Source organism: Herpailurus yagouaroundi, unplaced genomic scaffold (genome assembly GCF_014898765.1).
Source record: "Herpailurus yagouaroundi ecotype Mexico unplaced genomic scaffold, PumYag 77, whole genome shotgun sequence".
Classification (NCBI taxonomy): Eukaryota; Metazoa; Chordata; class Mammalia; order Carnivora; family Felidae; genus Herpailurus; species Herpailurus yagouaroundi.
The window spans coordinates 23,624,386-23,648,143 of NW_024412388.1; the positions used below are offsets into that span (position 1 = coordinate 23,624,386).

The window sequence follows — 23,758 nt, forward strand, 5'->3', positions numbered from 1 at the left end:
CATAAAGTCCTTGAAGGCGGTGTCTGTGGTTTGTTTTCCCCTGAGCTCCACGGCCAGGAGTGGCCCACAGAGGTCTGTGTAGCGAACCTGGGGCATCTTGGGTAGTACGTCTGGTTCCCAGCTTCTAGCCGCATCAAGATGACCTGGGAATCTTAACAAGTCCTAATCCTCCCAGACTGCCACGGAAGAATGGGAGGCAGCCCCATGTGTATCGTTGGGCGGAAGGTCTCCAAGATTCAGAGTTAAGTAAAAGCAGCGGGAGGAAGCTGAAGATTGAGGAGAGCATGTTGCCATTTGTGTGAAAAGGGGAAAATATATTTACATAAGCCAGCAACGAATGGTCTACCTTTGGAAAGATATGAAAAATAAGCAAAAGGACATCAGTGCCTGGAACTTTCTGAATTCTGTAGCATCTATACATACGATCTATTCACAAAAGTAAATAAAATTGTAAAAGTTCAAAAATATGGATTCTGGCTGTATTGCCAGGAAGGATCCAGGAAACTGTGTCTAAAGCACTGTCAGCTCATTCTAAGTCAGAAACTGAATTGTCAGGAAGAGGGCAGGGTCGAGATGCAAAGGATATTTGGAAGCATAAACTTAAAATGTACTTCATGAAAAAAAAAAAAAAAAGAACTAGAAAGCTCTCCCAGGGGTCGCGAAGCCAGGGTTGGGAACCCACCGACTGAGTCCCACCTCTGCATTTTATGGATGAGGAAAGAGAGGGAGAGTGACTTCTCAAAACTACGCAGCCAATCGGAAGCACAGGCCGGTGCCCCAGGAGTGATAATGACAATGACATTGACCCCCAGCCCCTGCTCACCTTCAAGCAGGGACCCTGCTCACTCACAGGGCCGGAGGACAGAAAGATAGAGAAGAAGTCACCATCTTTAATCAACCCACCTGCACAGAAACCAGGGGAGCACTCCCTGCCTTGCAAGGTCCCAGTGAGACAAGAACTTGGGTCCCCTTGCAAAATCCATCTCATAAAAACAAAAGGCTTCAAAGCACCAGTGGCTAAACCCGGGGAGTCGAAAGGAGGCGGGGCGTGTGGGGGTGGGAGGAGAGGGCTGGAGGCAGGGAAGCAGTCAGGTCTGAAGGGAGCTGCTCCCTTCTTGAGCCGTACGCACAGTTACCTAGGCAGACCACCCGGGACTCAGTGCCTGGGGGAACCAGAGGAACTCCTGGGGCCGGCTCCTTGACCCAGCACTACAGATGGGATGGTGGGGTGGGGTCCTAGCCAAGGACATTCTGGCCGCAGACGGTAGGGAATGCTAGATCAGAGGGTGGAGAGCAAGGAGGAAGTGTTCACCACGGACGGGCTCAGGTGTACGAGCCATCTGTGTTTCCCTCCAAGTCCCCCACGCCTCCTGCCCTCCTTCCTAACCCAGGGCCACTCCTGCATCACAGACTGGGAGCTGAGGCCTGACCCTCCTGCCCTTGGACTCCCAGCCCGTACACAGGAACCAAGGTCCTCAGGGGTGTCTGTGGGAGGAGGTGGGGAGAATGCGCTCTCATCTCTGTTTGCTCTCAAGGGTGCTGGCCCTCCCGGCCCCACACCACGCCCCACTCCCCCAGTCTGCCTCTTCAGAACTCCTTCTGGGCTTCTTAGAGGTTTCTCCTGGACACTGGAGTGGTCACAAACGCTGGTGATCTTTGAAAAGTGGTGACTGGGCCGCGCCGACCAGCCCTCTTCTATTCCGGAACCACAGGTCTTCCATCTGGAAGGTGGATGGAACCATCAGGGGTCGGTGGGGTTGCTGACGAGGTAGGGATCATGGCTGCAGCAGACCCGGCCTCAGGGACCTGGAAGGGGGTGGCGTGACTGAGGTGTGGCCTCCCCTCTTACTGGAATGAGCTTGAAATGTTTGCCAAGGGTGGGCAGGGGCCGAGCCTAGGAGGGCTTCCCTGTGGGTCAGGCTGAATTCAGGGCTCTGGGCTCTGTTCATCTGGTTCCCAACAGGAGAACAGGTATATTGCTACAAGAGAGGTGGTGTAGATCATGTGGGTTCTAGAGTGTCCCAGATGGGTGGGGGCTCAGAAATGGAATTCAGAGACCAGACCCCAGGGGTTCTGGGGCCTGTAACTGCAGAAAGTACACTGTGTTCAAGGCCTGCCTCCACCCAAAGCCTAGCTGTGTGGCCTCAAGCAAACGCTTCACATCTGGGCCTCAGTTTCCATATCTGAAAAATGGGAATTATAATCCCAGCCTCGCCCTGGGGACTTAAGAGTCAAATGAAAAGGCTAGAAAGAGTTCCATCTGCTAAGAGATTATTTTAATTATTTGAGGGAAACTGAGGCCCAGAGAGGGCAAGGGCCTTGCCAGATGTCACACAGAGAGTCAGTGACGGAGCTGCAACTGGAACCCAGGACTCCTGCTTCTAGGTCACAGTAACTCTCCCCAAGGCTGGTGAACCAGTGTGGTAAAATGAGGTGAATGCCATTTCTCTCTGGACACGGGACCGGAAGTTGGGTGAAGGGTTTCAAAACGAAGAGGCTGGAGCAGGGAGGGAGGCCCCCAGCGCACACCAAGGCTGAGATAAAAAAAAAAAAAAAAAAAAATACAAACCCCCGCGATCCCCTCCCCCGCCCGGCCCGCCCCACCCTTGGAGTCGGGCTGCGAAGGGCCAGGTCCATGTCCGGCGGACCCAGCCAGTGCAGGCTGCAGTCGGTCCGCTAGCCGCCAGGGGGCGCGCCTGCCATTTGGGCCCGACCTGGTGGCCTCAGCTTCAGTCTAGCCAGCAAGCACGCGGCGCCCGGGTGGGAGCGCGGCTACCCCGACCTGCAGAAAACAAAGGCAGGTTAGGGAAGTGGACCCCGAAAATATGGGGGCAGGCAGATCCGGCTGCCCTCCCCGCTCCTCCCTGCCCTTCGTCCCCCAGCAGCAACGCCCCGGTCCCTCCACCCCACCCCACTGGGCGCCTGGACCCACGTGTACAGAGGCTGCAGTTGTAAATGCGACGTCTTCTGGGGCGCCTGGTATCCGTAGGAGTCAAAGCCACCGATGAAGTCGACTGTGGAAGGGGAGGTGGCTCATAGTTAGGGATGGGCCCCTAGGGTGCGAGTTATGGGAGGGTGGGTCCTGAAAAGGAGGAATCTGAGAGCCAGATCCCATACAGGGTTTTAGGGCCAGGCTTTGCTGCCAGATCCCAATAGGTGGACCTATGGGGAACAGGACATGGAGAAGCTCAGCCAGAGGGGCCAAAGCCCTAAGTGGACAGAGAGCCTGGAGGGGCGAGGCTGTCCTTTAAGGGAGCAGGGCTTGAGCCACGTAAGGGGGCAAGACCACGGAGGTGGGTGCGTGGTGGTGGTGGTGGTCTGTTAATGGGGGCAGAGACTGGGCATGGGAGGTGTTTGGTAGGGGTGAGCCTCATGGAGCTCCTCCGGGGGGCAGAACCTGAGAGAGGTGGATAGAGAGCGGCGCTGGAACCATGGGCTGGTCACCTGGATGTCTAGGTCACAGCTCAAAATGTGCTACGTCGACCCCCACTACCCCTGCCGCCTTTTCTCCCCCACCAAGAGGGTCCAGTTGGCCAACCCAGGGCTCTCTCCCTGGAGGGAGCGTGGTGGCGCTGTCCAGGGTGCTGAAGGAACAGGATGGTGTGCGGCCAGGCTTCCCCATTCCCTAGGGGCTCCCCACTCACAGCTGTCCTCCTCCTCCAGGAACACTTTGCTCACGTAGCAGGCGAACACAAAGCCGAACAGCTGGGAATGGAAGGAAAGAAGACAGAAGCTCTTCCTCCACCCTCTGCCTGGCTGGGCCTTGTCCGACTGGAGGGGCACGGTATGCGAAGATGAAGGCCAACCCGTAACAACTTCCAGTTAAATGACTGGGCCTTACTGTCAAACATAGTTGGTTCCATTCTCCATTCTGCGAGTGGACTTTGGACAAGTAATTATTTTACCTCTTTGAGCCTCAGTTTCCCCAGCTGGACCTGGGCAATACTTTACTGACTTGTTAAGAAGAAAGAGGAGTATGTGACTTTGGGCATGTGGAGTGTGGAGGGCAAGACTAGGAACCAGAACTGTCTTGGATCCACTCTCACAACTCTTATGCACTTGATGTGGTCATTCCATTCTGTGAATAAGCAAACAAGCTTAAGAGAGGGCAAGTGACTTGTCCAAGGTCACACAGCAGATACACTAGAGATCGGGTTGACTTACAGTCTGATGACTCATCCTAGTCATTAAACTTGCTCACGCCAGGCTGGGGCAGGGGTGAAGGGAGAAGATACAAGATAAGGAGACAGAGCCAGACAGAAGCACAAGAAGGCTGGGAGATCTAGGTTCTTCCCTTCTGAACTAGAGCTAAACAAAGGGGTTAGGGTAGACTCCACCTCTGGGAGTGTGTGGGTCAGGGGGACAGGAGGACTCACAGCCAGGAAGATCTGCAGAGCACTGCTGAGTGCTTCGATGTAGGGATAGTCAAGCAGGCAGCCGGTGACAGAGATGACATGGTGGTCTTCCAGGGCCAGGCGGGAGTTCAGGACAGGTGTCACTAGGCAGCCTGGCCCATTTTCCATCCACCAGGAGCGGTGCAGGGACGTGTTGAAGGTCATGATGAAGTCCCGGTCCTGGGGGCAGAGGGGCCTAGGATACTGAGCTGGGGCCACGAGGTGGCGGGAATCTTCCCCAGGCAGCAGGGAACTTTATATAAAGCCTACTTCACACCTGGACTGCTGAAGCAGCCTCCTCTCCTGACTTGACTTCAAGGGTCTGGAAGGGGGTCTGTTTCCACAAGTCTCTACTTGGCCAGTAGGTGGCGCTTGATGACCATGCAGGTCTCACACTTCCCTCAGAGACCGAAAGGGCTGGTGCTGACCCACAGAAAGCCCCAAAATTTCAGGGATGGAAGGGACATCAACAGTGACTGAGTCCAATTTTCCAGCCCTGAGCGGAATTCTCAACACAGACCCCTTCATGGCCCATGCAGCCTCTCCACTGCTCTCTCTGTGTGACCCTGGGCAAACGTTTCCTCTCTTTAGTTGTTGGTCTGCCCATCTGAAATGGAGAAGGGCCTGGCTTAGATCCGAGGTTCTCACCCACGGCGTCTATGTGTTTACCCATCCAGTCACTCGTGCAGCCTGTTAACAGATATTCACCGAGTGCTGACCAGGTGCCAAGCACTGAGATGTGTCATCTCATTCTATCCCTTCCGCAACCACATGAAGTAATTATCTGCACTCATGAGACAGGGAAACTGAAGCTCAGAAGGTAAACCACTTGCCCAGGGTCACATCACTTGGAAATGTTGGAGCTGGGATTTAAATCCAGCAGAACTACAAAGCCAATGTTCCCATTCATGTATTTTGCCTTCTTTTTGTCTAAAGTTAGAAGTTGTGCCCTCTGGGCTTGCTCTTCTACGAGCCAAGAAGTTCCACTTTCTTCAGTGGTTCCGCACGGGCCCTGGGCCACTCGATTGTCCCCGAAGTCTACCCTCTTTCTCTTCCGAAAATATTGATCAGAACGGGACTCAAATCGGGGCACCTAGCTGGCTCCGTCGGTGGAACATCTGACTTGATCTTGGGGTCGGGGGTTCAAGCCCCAGGTTGGGTGTGGAGATTACTTAAAAATGAAATCTTGGGGGAAAAAAAAAAAAAAGAACTGGGCCCAAATCTTTGTGGCCTTAGCCGTACAAAGTGCATAGCGTTTTCATCTCCCTTGCACCGAACACCTGTGGGGCCTGAGAGCAGTTTTCAGGGCCACGACGTGAGGCTGGTTTCTACCGAGCTTGGAATCACCTGGGACCCCAGGCCATCTTCATGCAGATGGCCCTTCAGCGTTGTCTGCTCCATCATTCGTTTCTGGCAGGTGCAGGGGCGGCCAAACAAAAACGTGGGGGTAGGGTTTGCGGAGCAGATTATTCGGATGTGTCGAGGGAAGTCTCTTCAAGAGACGATGTCCCAGACCCACACCTAACTTGGAGCCTTTGGGTAGGGGACAGGAAAGGTCCGGCTCTGCCCTCTAGCACTGCCAGGCCCGAGGCTTACCTGGGACAGCTGTCCGACCTCCAGGTAGAAGCAGATGATAAATGCATTCCAGCCAACCCAGAGCACCAGCCAGGCTGCATACTGGGGAGAGGAGAGGTGGGATCAGGGTGGGGCCTGGGAAAGTGGGGACAGGGCATGTCAACGCAGACAGAGCTCAGGGACTGAGGGGACCTTTGCAGGGGGAAATGATGCCATCCCCCTTAGACGGCACTTTATAGTTCACAAGTCATTTTTATATCCGTCCGGTTCTTACAACAACAGCCCTGCATGGAAGGCGCCATCCTTTCTTTAAAGATAACTCATGTAAGCCCTAGAGAGGAGGTTTAAGGTTTCCGAGATCACACAGCAAGGAAGAGATAGGGCTGCCACTCAAACTCCAGTCCTCGGGCAGCTAATCCGATGCATTCTGCAAAGAACAGCAGACACGGCCTGGCTCTGGAGCGCTGGAGAGGATCTAGATATTTCCACCCAAGTCCCATGCCTGCAATTTCCGTGCCGCCACACGGCAGACAGTGATGCTTAGAGTGGTACCTGGGGCTTTCCTGAGAGCCAGAGAGAAGGAGCCTCTCATCCCAGGTGACACAGAGCTTTGGGAGGGCCCTCTTCACCTGGCTTCCGGGAGCTCAGCCCGTGGGAGGTGGGAGAAGCCCAAGAATGAGCCGGAGGGGGCTCTGGCGGGAGCATGGCGTTGCATGGCACTGTTATCACAAGTGGCTAGCATTTTATGTAATAAACCTACTGAAAAGCCTTTTCCCTCAAAAGAGGCGTGTGAATGGGCCACTGAGGAAGAGCAGGGGAGAAGGGTGAGCCTAGCTGAAAGCAGGGGTTTAACAGAGACCATCAAGGACCAGGGCTTAGAAAGAGGAAGCAGGAGGAGGGAGCCAGGGACACAACACAATCCACACCTGGGATCGGAGCACAGGGGACACTGACCTCAAGCCACACTAGCCGCTCGAGACCATATTCCTCATGAACAGCAAAGGGCAGGTCTTCCTAAAGCAACCTGAGGAACTAAACCAGATGAAGTCTGTCCCTCCACTGGCTTCCGGAGGCAGCGTGAAGATGTATCAAGAGCGTTCACTCCGGACCTGATTGCTCTCTAATCCTGCCTCTGATTAGCTGTGTGGCCTTAGGAAGCCTCATAACCTTTCTGAGCCTCATTTCCTCATCTGGAAAACAGCGATGGTAAGCCATACTTTGCAGGGCTGTTGTAAAGATAAGCAAAACGTGCGAAACTCTCAGCACTGTGCTTGGCGGATGGTAGGCACTCACTAAAATGATATATCTTGTTAATATCTGGATTTTTCCCTAGGAAATTCTTTAGGGAGAATACCGCTCTTGTCTCTCTGCTGAGCAAAGAAGCATTGGTGTTTGGGCATCCGCACCAGCAGCCGGGTTGGAGCTAAGACAGAGCAGGGGTCTGGGTGTCCAGGGTAGGGGGCAGTTCTGGCTGGAGGAGCCAGCGGGGGGTGGGGGTGGGGGAGGGGGAGGGGAGGGGCAAGTGAGCCATACCAGAATGAGGTACCGGGAGCGGTACTGCACGGTGCCGAAGATGCCCAGGATGACGGCCATGATGTGCAGGAAGTTGGCTAAGATAGGAGCCCACTGATAGCCCAGGAAGTCAAAGATCTGCCTCTCCAGTGCAGCCACCTGTGGGAAAGAGCAGGCTGAGACCACAGGGACAAGGGAAGGCCAGGGACTAAAGGGAAGGGAAGGGATTCCTCCTTGACCTTGTGGAGCGGGTGACGCCACCTACCGTGGTGATGGGGCACCACGGCCTGACTGTACACGAGTCTTAGCATCATCCTAACTCTGCAAGACCACAGGGATAAGGGGGAGTGAGGGCAAGGCTGTGGGGGCCGGCTGAGACTGAGCCCTGATCATCACTTCGGGGAGGGCTAATGGGAGAAGGGAACCACAGTACAGAACACCTTCAGAGCCAAGAGGCTCTGCCCACTAGTACCTGCCCCTGCCCCATGTGGGGCTCTGAGCAGGTGGAGTTAGGATCCAGACTGCTCCCCGCCCTCCCAGCTCTGGCCAAGGGCTGAGCCATAGCCCTGAAGGGCTAGAAGTCCTGAAGTCCCTTCTTCCAAGGACTCTTGTCTGGAGGTTGCCCTGGCCCATGGGATCCATGGGATGCAGAGAAAGGGATTTTTTTTTTTTTTTTTTTTTACTCTCCTTCGCCCAGGGAACTGTAATGGGTTGCAAAATTGACCTCAAGTTTTTCCTCTCCATGTTTCCATGCTCTTCGACAATGCCGTCCCACACTAACTCTGCATGGTTATGTGACTCGCTTTGCCCAATGGGACTTTAGCAAGCCCAATGCAAGTGAAGACCCCCAAAATGCTTGTGCATTGGAGCTTGCCCACCTGCTACACGTGTAACACAGAGAACACCACGTGAAAGAGCCTGGGTGCCCACCCAGAGCCTGAGAGGAGAACCAAGGCGCCCTAGTTGACAGCCAATCAACCTTCAGACGTGTGAGGCCATTTAGATCATTCCGCTAACCAACCCAGCAACTGACCTAAGACACGTACCTAGACCAGAAAAATCTCCCAGGTGATCCGCAGAATCATGAGCTCGATAAAATGGTTGTTTTAAACTGCTGTCATGGAATGATTTGTTACCCAGCAGAAGCTAACTGATATATAGGACCCCATCAGCACTCCCTTTCCCAGTAGCCCCGGTTCAACCTTGCAGCTGCTATACTTAAGAACAAAGGTGCCGGCGTGCCTGGGTGGCTCAAGAGGTTAAGTGTCGGACTCTTGATTTCAGCTCAGGTCATGATCTCACAGTTCATGAGTTCAAGCCCAGCATCAGGCTCTGCACTGATTGGGATTATCTCTCTCCCTCTCTCTCTGTTCCTCCCCCCGTTGTGCTTGCTTACTCTCTCTCAAAATAAATAAACAAACAAACAAAAAAAAAAAAAGAGAAGAAGAACAAAGGTGCCAGGGAAATCCATTGTTGTTGATTGCCCAATACCTCTTTTTCTGGTCTTTGTTTTGGGAACCACCTTCCAGACCCTTAGTTCATGTGGTTTGGGTGGGGCTGAGCCCACCTCTAATTTCAGCGGAAGGCTCAGGACCCAGTCCTGACCAAATAATCGGCACATGGGGATCCGTGCAGGGATGGACACTCGTCCCCGTGCCTGCCCCTGGCGGTCACTGTGGATGGTTGCTGGAGTAACTGGGACAGAGATACCCTCTAGCTGCCAGGGTATCTGAACGGGCATAGTGTCACCCAGAGCTGTTGGTGGATGTCCTTGCCATCTCACAGGGACAACCTGCTTGAGGAAGCAGCCCAAAGCTAAGGGGCAGAGAGGGAAGCAGAGTGGACAAGCGAGGTGAGTGTCCTGGTAACGTCATTTCCGGTCTCAGGATCTAGCCATCGCTGAAAACTAATTCTCCCTCCTTGCACTTGCGATTTCCGTCCCTTGCAAGCGAAAGTCCTGACCTAAAAGAGAAGGTGAGCGGAGGGGATCTGGCTGGGAAGGGACAGGGAGGGTTCTGATTGAGAAGATCCTAGAAGCCTTTCTCCTGGCGGGGAGGCAGGAGGAGGTGGGGCTGACGCTACCGCACAGATGGCAGGGCTTGGGCAGAAACCCAGGAAGCCGCGGGCCCAACCCTGGCACCCACCCACCTGGCGCCAGCCTGCCTCTTGTTGGTGACTCCTCTCCCGGGGCCCTGCAGATTGGAAAGAGCTTTCCAAGTGCACCTCTCATGGATACTCCTTGGCAGAAAGGCACGGCTGAGACCATTATCTCATTCTGAAGAAAGAGACCACGAGGCTCAGAGAAGGGAAGCGACTTGCCCAAGGTCACTCAGCAGGTAGGTGGCAAAGCCAGGCAGTCATTCTGCTTTTCTCTGCCACCTGTCCCATCAAAGCCCCTCACTTTGCCCTGTTGCCACTGGCCTGGGAGTTAAGAGGTTGACAGTATGACAGACTCCTGGGTGACTTTGGGCGGGCCACCTTCCCCACTGGGTCTCAAGCTCCTTCCTCCATACATAAGAGGTCACTGGACTACATGACCTCTAAGGGCCCTTCTGGTTTTGACCCTAACGGTCCGCTGACCTTGGGAGATAAACTCCCCAGATCGCTCCCCCTGCTCCCAAAAGATCCTCCCTCATTTCCATTCTTCTCCTTTCCACCCTGACTCTGCCGGGCCTGGGAGAGCCCTGGTGGTTTGGGGTTCCCCTGAGGCTGTCAACTCTGCTGGCATCTGGTCCTGGCAAGGAGGATGCCATCAGAGGACAGAGGAGGTGGCTGAGACAGACTTGCCCAGGCTCATCGTGTAGCTGGGGAGACATCTTGCCTGGGTATGCCTACCCAAAACAGGACATCACCCTGCCCTGACCCTGGCACTTGCTCAAAGCCCTCTTGGTTCTTGGGGACCTCAATGACAAAGTAAGCAGCAATGACAAAGTATGACAGTTACCACAAAAAGCTTTGGAGTCTCTAAAACTTGGGTTGAAACTGCAGCTCTGTGCGACATGGGGCAAGTTACTTTCCCTCTCGGAGCCTATTTCTTCAACTATAAATGGGGAAGACAATCCTTCCCTTGAGAAGTTGTGAGGATATGGAGACATCACATAAACTAACAGACAACTAGACTTAATCCATGGTGGCTAATTAGGAGAAGACTCAACAGTGGAAGCTTCTTAGTTGGGCACCGAAGGTTTCCTGGGAGCTGGCACAAGCCTTTATCCCCAGCCAGCTCCTGCCCCCAAGTGGCTGAAACAATGGTTTTTTTTTGTTGTTGTTGTTGTTTGTTTTGTTTTTTTTTAATTTTTTTTTTCAACGTTTATTTATTTTTGGGACAGAGAGAGACAGAGCATGAACGGGGGAGGGGCAGAGAGAGAGGGAGACACAGAATCGGAAACAGGCTCCAGGCTCCGGGCCATCAGCCCAGAGCCTGACGCGGGGCTCGAACTCACGGACCGCGAGATCGTGACCTGGCTGAAGTCGGACGCTTAACCGACTGCGCCACCCAGGCGCCCCTGCGTATTTATTTTTGAGAGAGGGTGCGTGAGCAGGGGTGGGGCAGAGAAAGAGGCGGAGCGAGGATCCGAAGCAGGCTCCGTGCTGACAGCAGCGAGCCCGACGTAGGGCTCGAACTCACAAACTGTGAGATCGTGACCTGAGCCAAAGTCTGACCCTCAACTGACTTCACCACACAGGCATCCCTGAACCTTTCTTTTTTTTTAATTTATTTATATTTTTTTAAATTAATGTTTATTTACTTTTGACAGAGAGAGAGAGAGAGAGAGCGCGTGCGCGCGCATGAATGGGGGAGGTGCAGAGAGAGAGGGAGACACAGAATCCGAAGCAGGCTCCAGGCTCTGAGCTGTCAGCACAGAGCCCGACGCGGGGCTCGAACTCATGGACCGCGAGATCATGACCTGAGCTGGTCAGACGCTTAACCAACTGAGCCGCCTAGGCGCCCCTCGAGTGCTTTTTCTAAAATACAAATCTGGTCCAGTCACTCTGTCATCAGGGCAGCCCACAGAGCTTGGGGTAATCCCTGCCGTCTCTGGGCCTGCCAACTCCCCAGCCACACAGGACCCCAAACCAGGATGAGAGCCCTGACCATCCCAGAGTGACAGATGAGAACGGGTCACCAGATCCTGTCTGCATCGGTCAAGACCCGCATGCCTGCCCCTCAATCCTCTCTACCCTCATCCCCTCAAGGCCCTGTGCTGCTCCCCCGACCCAGCCCTCCCCCACCCTTTCAAAAGTCCTCCCAAACCAGCCTGCGCCCCTAAAGGCTCAGCTCCTTCCCTGAGGGGTCCCCCCGCCCCTATGTTTTGCACCCAAGGATGCCGTTTCTCTGTGCTCTTCTCAGTGACCATTTCTCTTCTCACATCCCATGTTCCTTGGGCCCAAGGGTGGGGTAGGATCCTCTGGGGTCCCTAAGTTGCTTACAGAACTGGACAACCCTGTGCCCCCGGGGCTCGGGCCCTAGGGCTATACCACTCCCCCCACTGCTGACCTCGTCATCCGCTGGCCTCCAGGTCCTGCCTTTTCCTGAAAATGAGTTTCATCCCTGCATCACCCCAGTTGCCTTGGACATCGGGGACCACCCCCTCCAGCACCGTGACTTCTCAACTCTCAAACACCTCTCCTGGGACCTTTCCCTCCATTTCTCCTCCTACACGGCCACCACGTGGACTGTGGCATCACCATAACTGCCCCGCCTCCAAAGTCACCAATTCGGCAGCCCCTGCTGGACCACTCCAGCTTGCTTCCCAGCACCTGTGGACGGTGACGGTGATGACCTGGGTCCAGTGCATCAGGTCCCCTGCCCCTCACCCTCCACCCCTTCCATTCTCCATTTCCTCACTCACGCCCCAGCTCGGCTTGCTGGGACCGCACGATGCTTCCTTACTTCCGGGTGAGCTTCGGCTGTAAGCCAAACTCCCATGCCCTCTGCCTTTCCATTGCACCTGTCAGGAAAGGCCCACACCTGCAAAAACCCAATTAACAGTGTTCTCACTGCCTGCAAAGCAGCCAAGCGCTGATAGAGCATGTCACTCCCCAGGCAGACAAGGTGCGTGACAGATCGACAGACCCTGTAATCATCAACTTTGAGAGCCCCCCCCCCACCCCGCCCACCGCCCCACAACCCGCCTAGGCCTCTCTAGGGAACTCACTTTCTCCACTATCTCAGATCTTCTCACTGTCCTCAACCCTCCTGGGCCCCCATCCCCACCCCAGCCTCACTCTCAGAGGACCTGGCCTCTGTCTTCCCCTCCTCCACCGGTGCCTCCACCTACACCCTGGACCCCATCTCCTGTCTTCTCGGGAGCTCACACCATCCTCTTCTTGCCTGTAAACTCAACCTCAACCTCTCCCTCTGCCCAGGATCCTTCCCATGGGGTCCTAAACACATTCAAGCCACTTCTATTAAAAAAATGAATGAATGAACGAACGAAAGAAAGAAAAGCCCCGCATGGTCCTCCAGCTACACCTCCTCTATCTCAATGCTCTCACGCCCAGACTAAGGGTCTCAACGTCCTCCCTACAACTCGTTCCTCTGCCCGCTTGCACGCTGCAGTGTGGTTCAGTGGTTAGGAGCTGGGTTAGAATCCTGGTACCACTGGCCAAGTCACTTAACCTCGCTGCACCTCGGTTTCCTCTCCAGCGGAATGGGTATAATTCACAACACCTCCCTCATATGGTTGTGAAGAGATTCAGAGTTGTTTGTTTAATTTGTGAACACGATGCCCAACGTGGGGCCTGAAACTCACAACTCTGAGATCAAGAGGTGCATGCTCTAGGGGCGCCTGGGTGGCTCAGTCGGTTGAGCGTCCGACTTCAGCCAGGTCACGATCTCGCGGTCCGGGAGTTCGAGCCCCGCGTCGGGCTCTGGGCTGATGGCTCGGAGCCTGGAGCCTGTTTCCGATTCTGTGTCTCCCTCTCTCTCTGCCCCTCCCCCGCTCATGCTCTGTCTCTCTCTGTCCCAAAAATAAATAAACGTTGAAAAAAAATTTTTTTAATTTAAAATTATATTCTGCTGCAGAACTCCCTTGCCTCCCCCCTTGCTTTCCGTTTCCCATGGCACTTATCACACACTAACATACTACCCACTCCCTTTTACTGCCGGACTCCTGCATTAGAAGGTAAACCCCACGGGAGCAGGGATTTCTGCCTGAGGTGCTCCCGGCTGCATTTCCGGCAGGGAGAGCTGTGCCTGGCACGGGGGCAAGTGTCAAGGTTAAGCTGGTTCTCCACCCTTCCTGGCCACTCCTGATTCTGGCGTGGCTCATCCTCCCGCGTAGCCAGGGCCCTAAATGTCAGAACACCCCAAGGCCATTCCCTGGGCTCTCTTTATGCTCCCTTTGTCCAAGCAAACGCACGCCCACCCAAGCTCCAGGGGCTATCTGCTCGTGTTTCGGCCTCCAGCCCCTTTATAAGTGGCTGCTCATTGGATGAACTTCACATGCCCAAACGTGGACTTAATGAACCTACTATGCCCCAAACTGGTCCATTTCCAGTGTTTGGGTCCCATGATGTGCTGCAAAAGCCAGAAAGCTCAACTTCAGGTCCTGGTCTCCCTCCTGCCCTCTACAAGACTACCAGCTGCCCCCCCCACCCCCACCCCGGCCTGCCTCAAGCCTAACCGGGCCCCTCTCCTTTCCCAAGTGAAGCCACCACGGGGCTCCCCTGCTGCCCCTCCCCCTGCCCTTAGCTCCCCACCCCCACCCGATTATTTATTTATCGGGTAGCTGCCAGCTGAGGGGGATGCGGTTGCCATGGGAACCATCAGCCCCGGGTCAGGGCTGCCTCTGTTCTCAGTAGGATGCTCTTGTCTGTCTAGACGCCAACCCCAGGAGCCCAACACCAGGTGGGGGGTGGGGGTGGGGGTCAAGGGATAAATGATGCGGACAGGCCCACCCCAGCCCCCAGGAAGCAGGCTGGGGGAAGAGAGGGCGGAGAGGGGGCTGGGCTCCAGCCCCAGAACCCATCACAAGCCTCTCGTGCCCAAGCCCTTGCCCGCCAATTCTGCAAGTCAACTACTTTGCTGGCCAAAATTCCAGCCATGTCGCCGGGGGACACAGAAGTCAGGCCATCTGAGGGAGGGGTCCCTGAAGTTTCTGAAGAATGGTTTGGTCCGGCCCGGGTACCGTTATTGACCTTAGTTCACAGAAGGCTGAGGTGGGAAGAGCTCCCCATTTGGGGACCAGCAAACCTGATTCTGTCCCCAGTGAGTGATTTCACTGTGCGACCTTGGGCAAGTTACCCCCCCTCTCTGAGCCGGAGCCTGGGAAAATGTCCCAAAGCGCATGGAAAGCTCTCGGCCCAGCGCCTGGCACACAGTTGGTGCTCTGTATACGGCAATAGCCTTTGCTGCAGCCCCAGACTCCAACCCCCCTTTTCCCAATGGATTTCTGAGGCAGCTGACAAAATTAAACCCGACTTAGGCCCTCATCCATGAAATGAGGGAGTGGGACTGAAGCCAGACAGGAGGACCCCTGGAGATCCACCAGCCCAACCCCCTCATTAGGGAGGTGAGCCAACTGGCTGCCGTGAGTTGTCTGAGAGGAAGGACTTCCCACTCCCCCTGAGCTCTGCCTCCTTCGCTGGCTGCAGTGGTCCCAGAGATCAGGTAGTCTTTGGCAGGGTCAGGGAACAACAGGCCTGGCAGGGACTCAGTTCCTCGAAAAAATATTTCTTGAGCACCTATAATGCGCCAGGCTGTGTGCAAGAGTATCCGGTGATGAACAAGCTGGTGTGGCACCCTCCTCAGGAGCTCAAGTCTGGAGACAAATCCCATAGTCCTCTGGGAGCTGATGATGGGAGCTTCTCTGCCAGGTTCCCCGCCCGCTGTGTGTAGCGACCTGTGGGGACTCCTTCCTACCCCAACACACACACACACACACACACACACACACACACACACGCACACACACGCGTGCGCTCCCTGTCGCTGTCTCTTCTGGGGCTCCTGCGGCCCTTCTGCCTCTCTGCCCTGGTCTGATTCCTGATGGAAAATGGCCAAGGACGTCACCGGTAAGTGAAAACAAAAAACAAAAACACAACAACCACAGAGTAATAGGATTCCATTTACATTACAAAAAAAAAAAAAAAAGAGAGAGAGAGAGAGAGAGACAAAGCCAAAAAATAAAAATAAATAAAAAGACGCGAAACGTGTTTGACTAAATGCAGAATCAAGAGCTGGGATGGGGCGCCTAGGGTGGCGCAGTCGGTTAAGCGTCCGACTTCAGCCAGGTCACGATCTTGCGGTCCGTGAGTTCGAGCCCCGCGTCGGGCTCTGGGCTGATGGCTCAGAGCCTGGAGCCTGTTTCCGATGCTGTGTCTCCCTCTCTCTCTGCCCCTCCCCCGTTCATGCTCTGTCTCTCTCTGTCCCAAAAATAAACATTGAAAAAAAAAAATTAAGAAGAAACGTCTTTCAGCGTCGATTCGTGTGCAAAAGCAGTGAAGTGGCTCAGACGATCTGAGGTCTCCTTCTCTGATGTGAAGGTGCTGGGGGGGCCCCGGGCAAGTGTCCTCCTCTGGGCCTCAGTGTTCTCGTCTGTAGAGTGGGGGCCTCGGTCGCTCCAAACCACTGTCTGGGCGCTGCAGCCTGCCTATGGGCAGGGGGCCTGGCCTTGGGGTCCTGCGACCTCTGCTGAGGGCCTAACGGCCCCTCTTCCCCAGAAGCGGGTTCTGGGTTCAGCCAGCCGAGGCACTAGGGCTCCCCATAACCCTTGTGGAGCCGCCGGGATACGAAAGGTGGAGGCTCAGAGTGGTCCCGGGTCTCCCAAAGTCACTCAGACAGGAAGTGGTAGAGTTCAGGTTCGAGTCCTTGTCTGTGCGCTCACTGTTCTTCCCACCCACCATACGTCTCGCCAGAGACAGTCGGGGGCAAAGGAAGGGGCAGATCCGAGGCGGGGCGGGCAGAGCCTGGCTTGGATCAAAAGCGGGCAGTGATGTAACAGCTAACATTTATTAATCTCCTATTAATGCCAGACACTATGCTGAGTATTTCACACCTGTTCACTCATCCATTCTACAAACAGCTCTCCAGGGCCTTTTGTGGGCTAAGAGCTGAGAAGTAAGGGGACCCAGATCTTGTCCCCATGGGATGACAGTCCTGCCTGTTCCCTCCTCAGCACTGACACCAGAACACCTGCCTGAGCCCAGAGAGCCCGGAAAGCAGAAGAGGGGTAAGATGGTGGGGGGGGGGGGGGCGGTGTTCTTTCCCATTAGAAAATAGAAGAAAACAACTCTCAATGGGCTTCAGAATTGTACAATCATTTATTGAGCGCCTAGTGTATATTACCCCTCATACCCATGTCTCTAAATCCTACCCCCATTGCTGGATGAGGAAACCGTGGCCCAGAGAGGTAAAGGGGCTTGCCCAAGGACACACAGAAGAGCTGAGCCTGCAGCCAGTCTGTTGGGGTCCCAACCCTCACTCTTCCCTACCACATGGCTGAGACCGGGCTGCCAAGCCTGCTTGCATGCCCTGGCAGATGGGGATCTCACCCCTTATAGCCTTGCTGGAGTAATCTCCCGCCCTCAGTCCTGCTCCCTCCTCCTAAGGTCAGCTCCCCCAACCCCCCAGGCTCCAAGACTGCCATCTGTCTGTCCTTATGCCCTCCTGCTGTGGCCCAGCCCTGGACCTCAGCTGGGCCTGGGGGAGCGAGGGAGCAGCTGGCCACTGGCTTGTGCGTAATTAGCCCTCAGAGACCAGCCTGGAGCTTAAGGGAGGCCCAGGACTGTCTCAGAGGGCTGGCTGAGGCCAGCCTCGGTCCCTGCAGGAGGCAGCCGCTGGGGCTTGGCCTCTGTCTCCATGGCAACCCCACCCCCTCATCCCAGCGACAGCTGACCCTTCCCAGCTGGGGGATTCCTCAGACCCCTTCTGGGCAAATTCATCCCCGCTACATCTCTGAGCTGGCAGCTCCATTAGAACAGGCCCGGTAGTGGTCTAATTAGCATACATCTACATTAATTTGCATAAACCCAGCCTAGAAGCCCAGGGTTATACCAAGGTCAGTCCGAAATCAAAGGGTCCCTCCAAGTCACCGGGCCTATCTCTTCATCCACAATCTGGTCCAGCCTACAGGCACCCCAGGGGGAGGCCACTGGGCGTGCAGAGAAGGGTCTTCAGGACAGTGATTCTGACCACGTCCCCTCTTCCGTGGACCGGGGACCAGGATGCCTACTTCGCAGCAGTGAGGGTCTTCCAGGCCCCACCCCACCCCCTTCAAGTGCTAATCTCCACTCCTGGAGCTCCTTACTTTGTGCCAGTGGGGCAGGCCCCTCTTACAGTTCCAGAAAAGCCCACAGGACCCCAGGAGAGCTGCCCCTTGGATCTGGGGCTCCTATGCCACCTGCCTGCCACCAGGCCATCCCGCCCTAACTTCTGGGGTCTGGCAGCAAAAGGACTAGAAGCTGGCAGCTACCAGCTGCGGCCTTTCCTCAACACCACCTCCTCTGGGCTTTGCCCTCGTGACCGTTCACAGCCCGGGAGCAGGGGGCATCTGACTTGGCTCCGGCCCCCAGCGCCATCCACTTCGGTGCCCTCTTTGGAGAACCATGAGAGGCAGTGTGATGCAGTGGGGCAGAGGGCGTGCTTGGGTTTGTCTTCCGTACGAGCCTCAGTCTCCCCATCTGTAAAATGGGGAGGACAGCCCCCACACTTGCTGGAACTACTGTGAAAATTCAGTAAGACAACATACGTCACGTGTCTGACGTAGTAAGCGTTCCATAAACATTGACTGTTTTTTTTTTTAAATGTTGACTTTGAGAGAGAGAGACAGAGGGTGAGTGGGGGGAGGGGCAGAGACAGGGAGACACAGAATCCCAAGCAGGCTCCGCACCTGCCCCACGCCTCAACTACCGAGACCCGCAGCAGGCTCTGGAGTGGGCAGTGGAAGCCTGGGAGGAGGGCGTCCTCTTTAGAAAACACTTCAGACAGGATAGAGGGGAAGACAACCCGGGCAAAGCAAGTCCAGCAAAAAACACACTCACCCAGAAGATGCTGGCTGCAGATCAATGGACTTCTGGATAAATAAAAAGGTGATTAATCAGATCCTCCATTAAGTACAACGAACGACACCGTATAATTAAGCCAAAAAACTCGCGGCGGAAAGCACCTTTAAGGGAGCAGGCACTTAGGCAGGGAGAATTAAGGAGGCACTGAGGATAGGAGGAGCTATAAGGCTGGAGGTGAGGCGGAAGAGACCAGAAGGTTGACCAAAACAATCAGGAGTCACAGCATTAGAGGAGGCCAGAGCCCCATAGTTATCAGCTCAAGCTCCAGAGTCAGGCAGGCTTGGGATGGGGTCCCAGCTCTCACTTGCAGGCTTGTAGGACCCGGGAAAGTCATTTCCTGGAGTCTCAGTTTCCTCATCGGTAAAATGGGAACACAGCTACCACTGATACCGATCTCCTGGGGTTGTGGCCGACTCAATGAGAATGGGAGTAAACAAGTTTGCATATAGTAAGTGCTCAATAAATTCTCCTTGATTGGACAAGTCACTTTCCCCTCTCCGGATCTTAATTTCTCCTTGGCAAATAGGGGATAATGCTGTCCTGTCTTACAGAGAAACTGGCGGACCAAGTGAGATCACAACCAGGAAAGCAGTTTATATACCATAACGTGCTTTTTAAATTGTAAAGTGCCGTGTCCCCATCGTCATTATTAGGATAATGAAGTTCTTTGGTTTCATACCAAGGTCAGATCCCTGTTGCTCGTTTCCTGAGAAGCTGCACGGTGTCGTGGTTAAAAGTGTGGCTGGCCTAGGAGCCAGACTGCCTGGGTTTGAATCCTACCTTTACCCTGATTATTAGCTGTGTGACTTTCAGCGACTCACTTAACCTAACCTCTCTGTGCTTTAACTTCTCCGTCTATCAAATGGGGATAATGATAACAGTGCCTATTTCATGGGATTGTCGTGAGGCCTCAGTGAGGGAACATGTGTAAAACGTTCAGAACATTGCCTGGCCCGTACTCACGGGTAAAGCCACGTCAGTTGCAACGAGTCACCACGAGTGAAGACTTTGGACCTGGGTCCCCTACAGGCTCAGAGGCCTCAAGTGCTGCAGAAGAGACCACAGTTGTCCTGGTGTGCACGCCCCAGGTAGCGCCCTCTCCCCGACCCACCCCATCCAGTCCAGCAGCTGCCTGACCCAGCCTGGCCCCTTCTCCACCTGGCTCTTCTCATTCACCCCCCCAAGCATCCACGAACGCTGACCTTGCACTGGGCCCGCCCTGTCAACTGTCAGTTCGGCACAACCCAGAGAAGAGAGCAGGGACTTCCCTCCGGGGACGTGCACGGAGCCCACCCTGCACACACTGCCTCATGTCCGCGCGTTCCGTGTCTTCCTCCCAACGCTTGAGAGCTGTCCTTTTCCGTGTGTAAAAACAGAGGCCCAGGGAGGGTGTGGGAGTGGTGGGGGCAGGACTCGCGCCCAGCTGTGTCAGGGCGATGATATTCCCAAAGTGAGCTAGAGTCAGCGCAGTCGCTGTCAAAATTCCAACGACTTGTTTTTGCAGAAGTAGAGAAGCTGGTCCTAAAATTCAGAGGAACGCTCAAGGGACCCAGAATAGTCAAATCATCTCAGAAAAGAAGAACGTTGGAGGGTGAGACTTCTTGATCTCAAACCTTACAGTAACATTACAGTAATCAAGACGGTGTGGTATTCACGTAAGGTTAGGCTGACAGGTTGAGATGGAATAGAATTGAGAGTCCGAAAACAAACCCATGCCTTTAACTGATTTTCAACAAGGTGCCAAGACCGTTCAATGGAGAAAGCGTAGTCTCTTCAACAAAGGGTGCTGGGACACCTGGATATCTGCGTGCAGAAGAATGAAGTTGGACCCCTACCTCACACCAGATGCAAAAACTAACTCAAAATGGATCACAGACCTAAACGGTAAGGGCTAAAACTATGACACTCTTAGGAGGAGCCATACGTGTGACCTTGGAATAGGCATGTGACAATATGACAGCAAAAGCACAAGTAGCCAAAGAGAAACCAGATACGCTGGATGTCATCAAAATCAAAACCATTTGAACCTCAAAGGACACCATCAAGAAAGTGAAAGCCAACCCACACAGAATGGAAGAAAATATTTGCAGATCAGAGATGTGATAAAGGTCTAGAATCCAGAATATATAAAGAATTCTTAAAAGAAAAAAAGAGGGGGGCACCTGGGTGGCCCAGCCGGTTAAGCATCCGACTTCGGCTCAGGTCATGATCTCGAGGTTCGTGGGTTCCAGCCCCACGTCAGACTCTGTGCTGACAGCTCAGAACCTGGAGCCTGCTTCAGATTCTGTGTCTCCCTCTCTCTGCCCCTCCTCCACTTGCTCTCTCTTTCTCTCTCAAAAATAAATAAAACATTAAAAAGTTTTTTAAAAAAAAGAATTCTTACCACCCAACAAAATGATACATAACCCAATTAAAAAAATGAGCAAAAGATTTGAATGGAAATTTTTCCAAAGAAGATCCAAAAATGGCCAATAAGCACATGGAAAGATGCTCGCCATCATTACTCGTCAGGGAAATGGAAATCAAAAGGACCATAAGATACTACTTAATACCCATAAGGATATCTAAAATTAAAAAGACAGGGACGCCTGGCCGGCTCAGGGGGAAGACTGTGCGACTCTTGATCTCAGGGTTGTGAGTTTGAGCCCCACATTGGGTGTAGAGATAACTTAAATATCTAAACTTAAAAAAAAAAAAAAAACGACAATCACAAGTTTGGGTGATGGCGTGAAGAACTAGAACCTTCGTGGCATTACTGGTGGGAATGTCAAATGGTGCAGCCACTATGGAAAACGGGCACGGCCCTGTCCCTCAATTAAGCAGTTAGTACATGGCTCAGCAATTTATTCCCAGGTAGATACCCTGAAATTGAAAACAAAGTTCATATAAAACTTGTACAGAAATGTTCACAGCACCGTTGGTCACAGCAGCCCCAATGGAAACAACCCAAAGGTTGATGGACTGATGAACAGATTAAACAAAATGTGATAGATCCATACATGGAATATAAAGTCATAAAAAGGAATGATACCCGGATACAGGCTACAACAAGCATCAACTTTAAAAATACCATGCTGGGGTGCCTGGGTGGCGCAGTCGGTTAAGCGTCCGACTTCAGCCAGGTCACGATCTCGCGCTCCGTGAGTTCGAGCCCCACGTCAGGCTCTGGGCTGATGGCTCGGAGCCTGGAGCCCGTTTCCGATTCTGTGTCTTCCTCTCTCTCTGCTCTTCCCCCGTTCATGCTCTGTCTCTCTCTGTCCCAAAAATAAATAAACGTTGGAAAAAAAAAATTAAAAAAAAAAATATCATGCTGAGAGGGGCGCCTGGGTGGCTCAGTCGGTTGAAGAGTCCAACTTCGGCTCGGGTCACGATCCCATCGTCCATGGGTTCGAGCCCCGCATCAGGCTCTGCACTGACGGTCCGGATGGCCCGCTTGGGATTCTCTCTCTCTGCCCCGCCCCTCCCCCAGGCACTCACTCTCTCTCAAAATAAGTAAACTTAAGGAAAAAATTATGCTGAGAGAAGCCAGTCACAGAGGACTGCATACTGTATGATTCCACTTACATGAAATGTCCAGAGAGACAGAAAGCAGATGAGTGGGATAGGAAAATGGGGAGTGACCGCTGATAGGTTTGAGGTTTCTTTTTGGGGTGCTGACAGCGTTCTGGAATTAGAGTGTGCTGATGGCTACACAAGAGTGTGACGCACTAAGAGCCCTGAATTGTACACTTTAAGGTAGTGATTTTTATTTACTTATTTATATTTATTCATTTTTTAATGTATGTTTGTTTCTGAGAGAGAGAATGACAGAGCGCAGGAGAGAGGCAGAGAGAGAGGGAGACACAGAATCTGAAGCAGGCTCCAGGCCCTGAGCTGATGCGGGGCTGGAACTCACAGAGAGCGAGATCATGTTGGATGCTCAACCAGCTGAGCCACCCAGGCGCCCCTATTTATTTATTTTTCAATGTCTATTTATCTTTGAGAGAGAGAGCACGCGCGCAAGTTGGGGAGGGGACAGAGGGGGAGACACAGAATCTGGAGCAGGCTCCAGGCCCTGAGCTGTCAGCGCAGAGCCCGATGCGGGGCTCGAACTCACAAACCGCAAGACCATGACCTGAGCCAAAGTTGGACGCTTAACTGACTGAGCCCCCCAGGCGCCCCCTAAGATGGTGAATTTTATGTATGTGAATTATACCTAAAAAAAAAAAGAAGACGACGATGAAGAAGATGAAGAAGACGAGGAAGAAAAAAACCCAGACACAGCTCTGGGCCTCACAGAGCTTACATTCAGTGGGGTGGGGTAGGGAGAGGGAGCCAAACACACACACACACACACACACACACACACACACACACACACACATTACTGTTATGCTAAGTGTCTGAAGGAGGGGTGACAAGAATGAGAACTATAATGGAAGTGGCTGAGAAAGACTTCCTGGATGGAGTGAACTGAAGGAAGAGGGGTTGGCAAGGGAAGGGAGAGAGGGAAGGACAGGCAGCAGGGAAAGCATGTGCAAAGGTCCTGTGGTGGGAGGGAGCTTGGCAAGTAGAAGGGTCCAGAAACGACCCCTGTGGCTAGAGCACGGGGAATGAGCGGGAGCAGGATGCCAGAGGGAAGGGCTGGGAGGGCTCTCATATCCTGTGGCCTGATGCCAACATGGCAGTGTCAGAGACGAGCAGGAAAGCAGCCTGGAGCCAGAGAGGAGGCACCAAGCCCTTTGGAGGGCTCCTGTGGGTCAAGCATCGTATTGGAGGTGTCAGGCACCTACTGCGGAGGGTCAAGTGCTGGAAGGAGCTGACAGGTCATTTCTCCTGACTGAGCCGCTCGTCATGTGACCTGACGGACGGAGGAAAAAATCCAATTCCCTGACTTATTTAGCAGCACCTCCTGTACGGATGCTCCCAGGAAGAAAATAATGATGAAAACCAGCCTCACTGCTATGGCAACAGCGGCCACTTCTGACTTCCCCTCCTGACTACAGGCCTGGTGAGGAAGTCTGCCCGGTGGGGGAGTGGGGGTGTGTGTGTCAGGAACCCCTCCCCCAGGGCTTTTGGGCCCCCCTTCCACTACCGCAACAGTCTTGGGCTCAGATCCCAGCTCCCCCACTTCTTCCAGCAGAGAATCACCGCAGCCACCAACATCCGGACAGCCCTTCACAGCTCAGACTGATTGATGCCCCCACGTGGGTTACTAGCCCCACTGGACAGATGAAGACACTGAGGCTCAGAGCAGCGAGGGGCGATGTCTATCAGCCGGGTATCCT

General features: G+C 53.9%; 1 protein-coding gene across 3 annotated transcripts in view; it reads right to left on the reverse strand.

The window, feature by feature from the left end:
- Positions 1-384: 384 nt before the first annotated feature.
- The window catches only part of NKAIN1 (sodium/potassium transporting ATPase interacting 1), a 41,156-nt gene continuing 17,782 nt past the window's right edge, over positions 385-23,758 (reverse strand). Inside the window, exons 2-7 of one of the 3 annotated variants that reach the window (XM_040467402.1) lie at positions 7,503-7,640; positions 5,991-6,071; positions 4,377-4,574; positions 3,645-3,705; positions 2,933-3,014; positions 385-2,782 (exon numbers count right to left, since the gene is read on the reverse strand). In XM_040467402.1, coding sequence (XP_040323336.1) covers positions 2,773-2,782; positions 2,933-3,014; positions 3,645-3,705; positions 4,377-4,574; positions 5,991-6,071; positions 7,503-7,640 — 570 coding nt within the window. In that variant the 3' untranslated portion in view covers positions 385-2,772. The remainder of the gene's footprint in view (positions 2,783-2,932; positions 3,015-3,644; positions 3,706-4,376; positions 4,575-5,990; positions 6,072-7,502; positions 7,641-23,758) is intronic. The other 2 variants (XM_040467422.1, XM_040467413.1) reach the window with 2 other exon arrangements.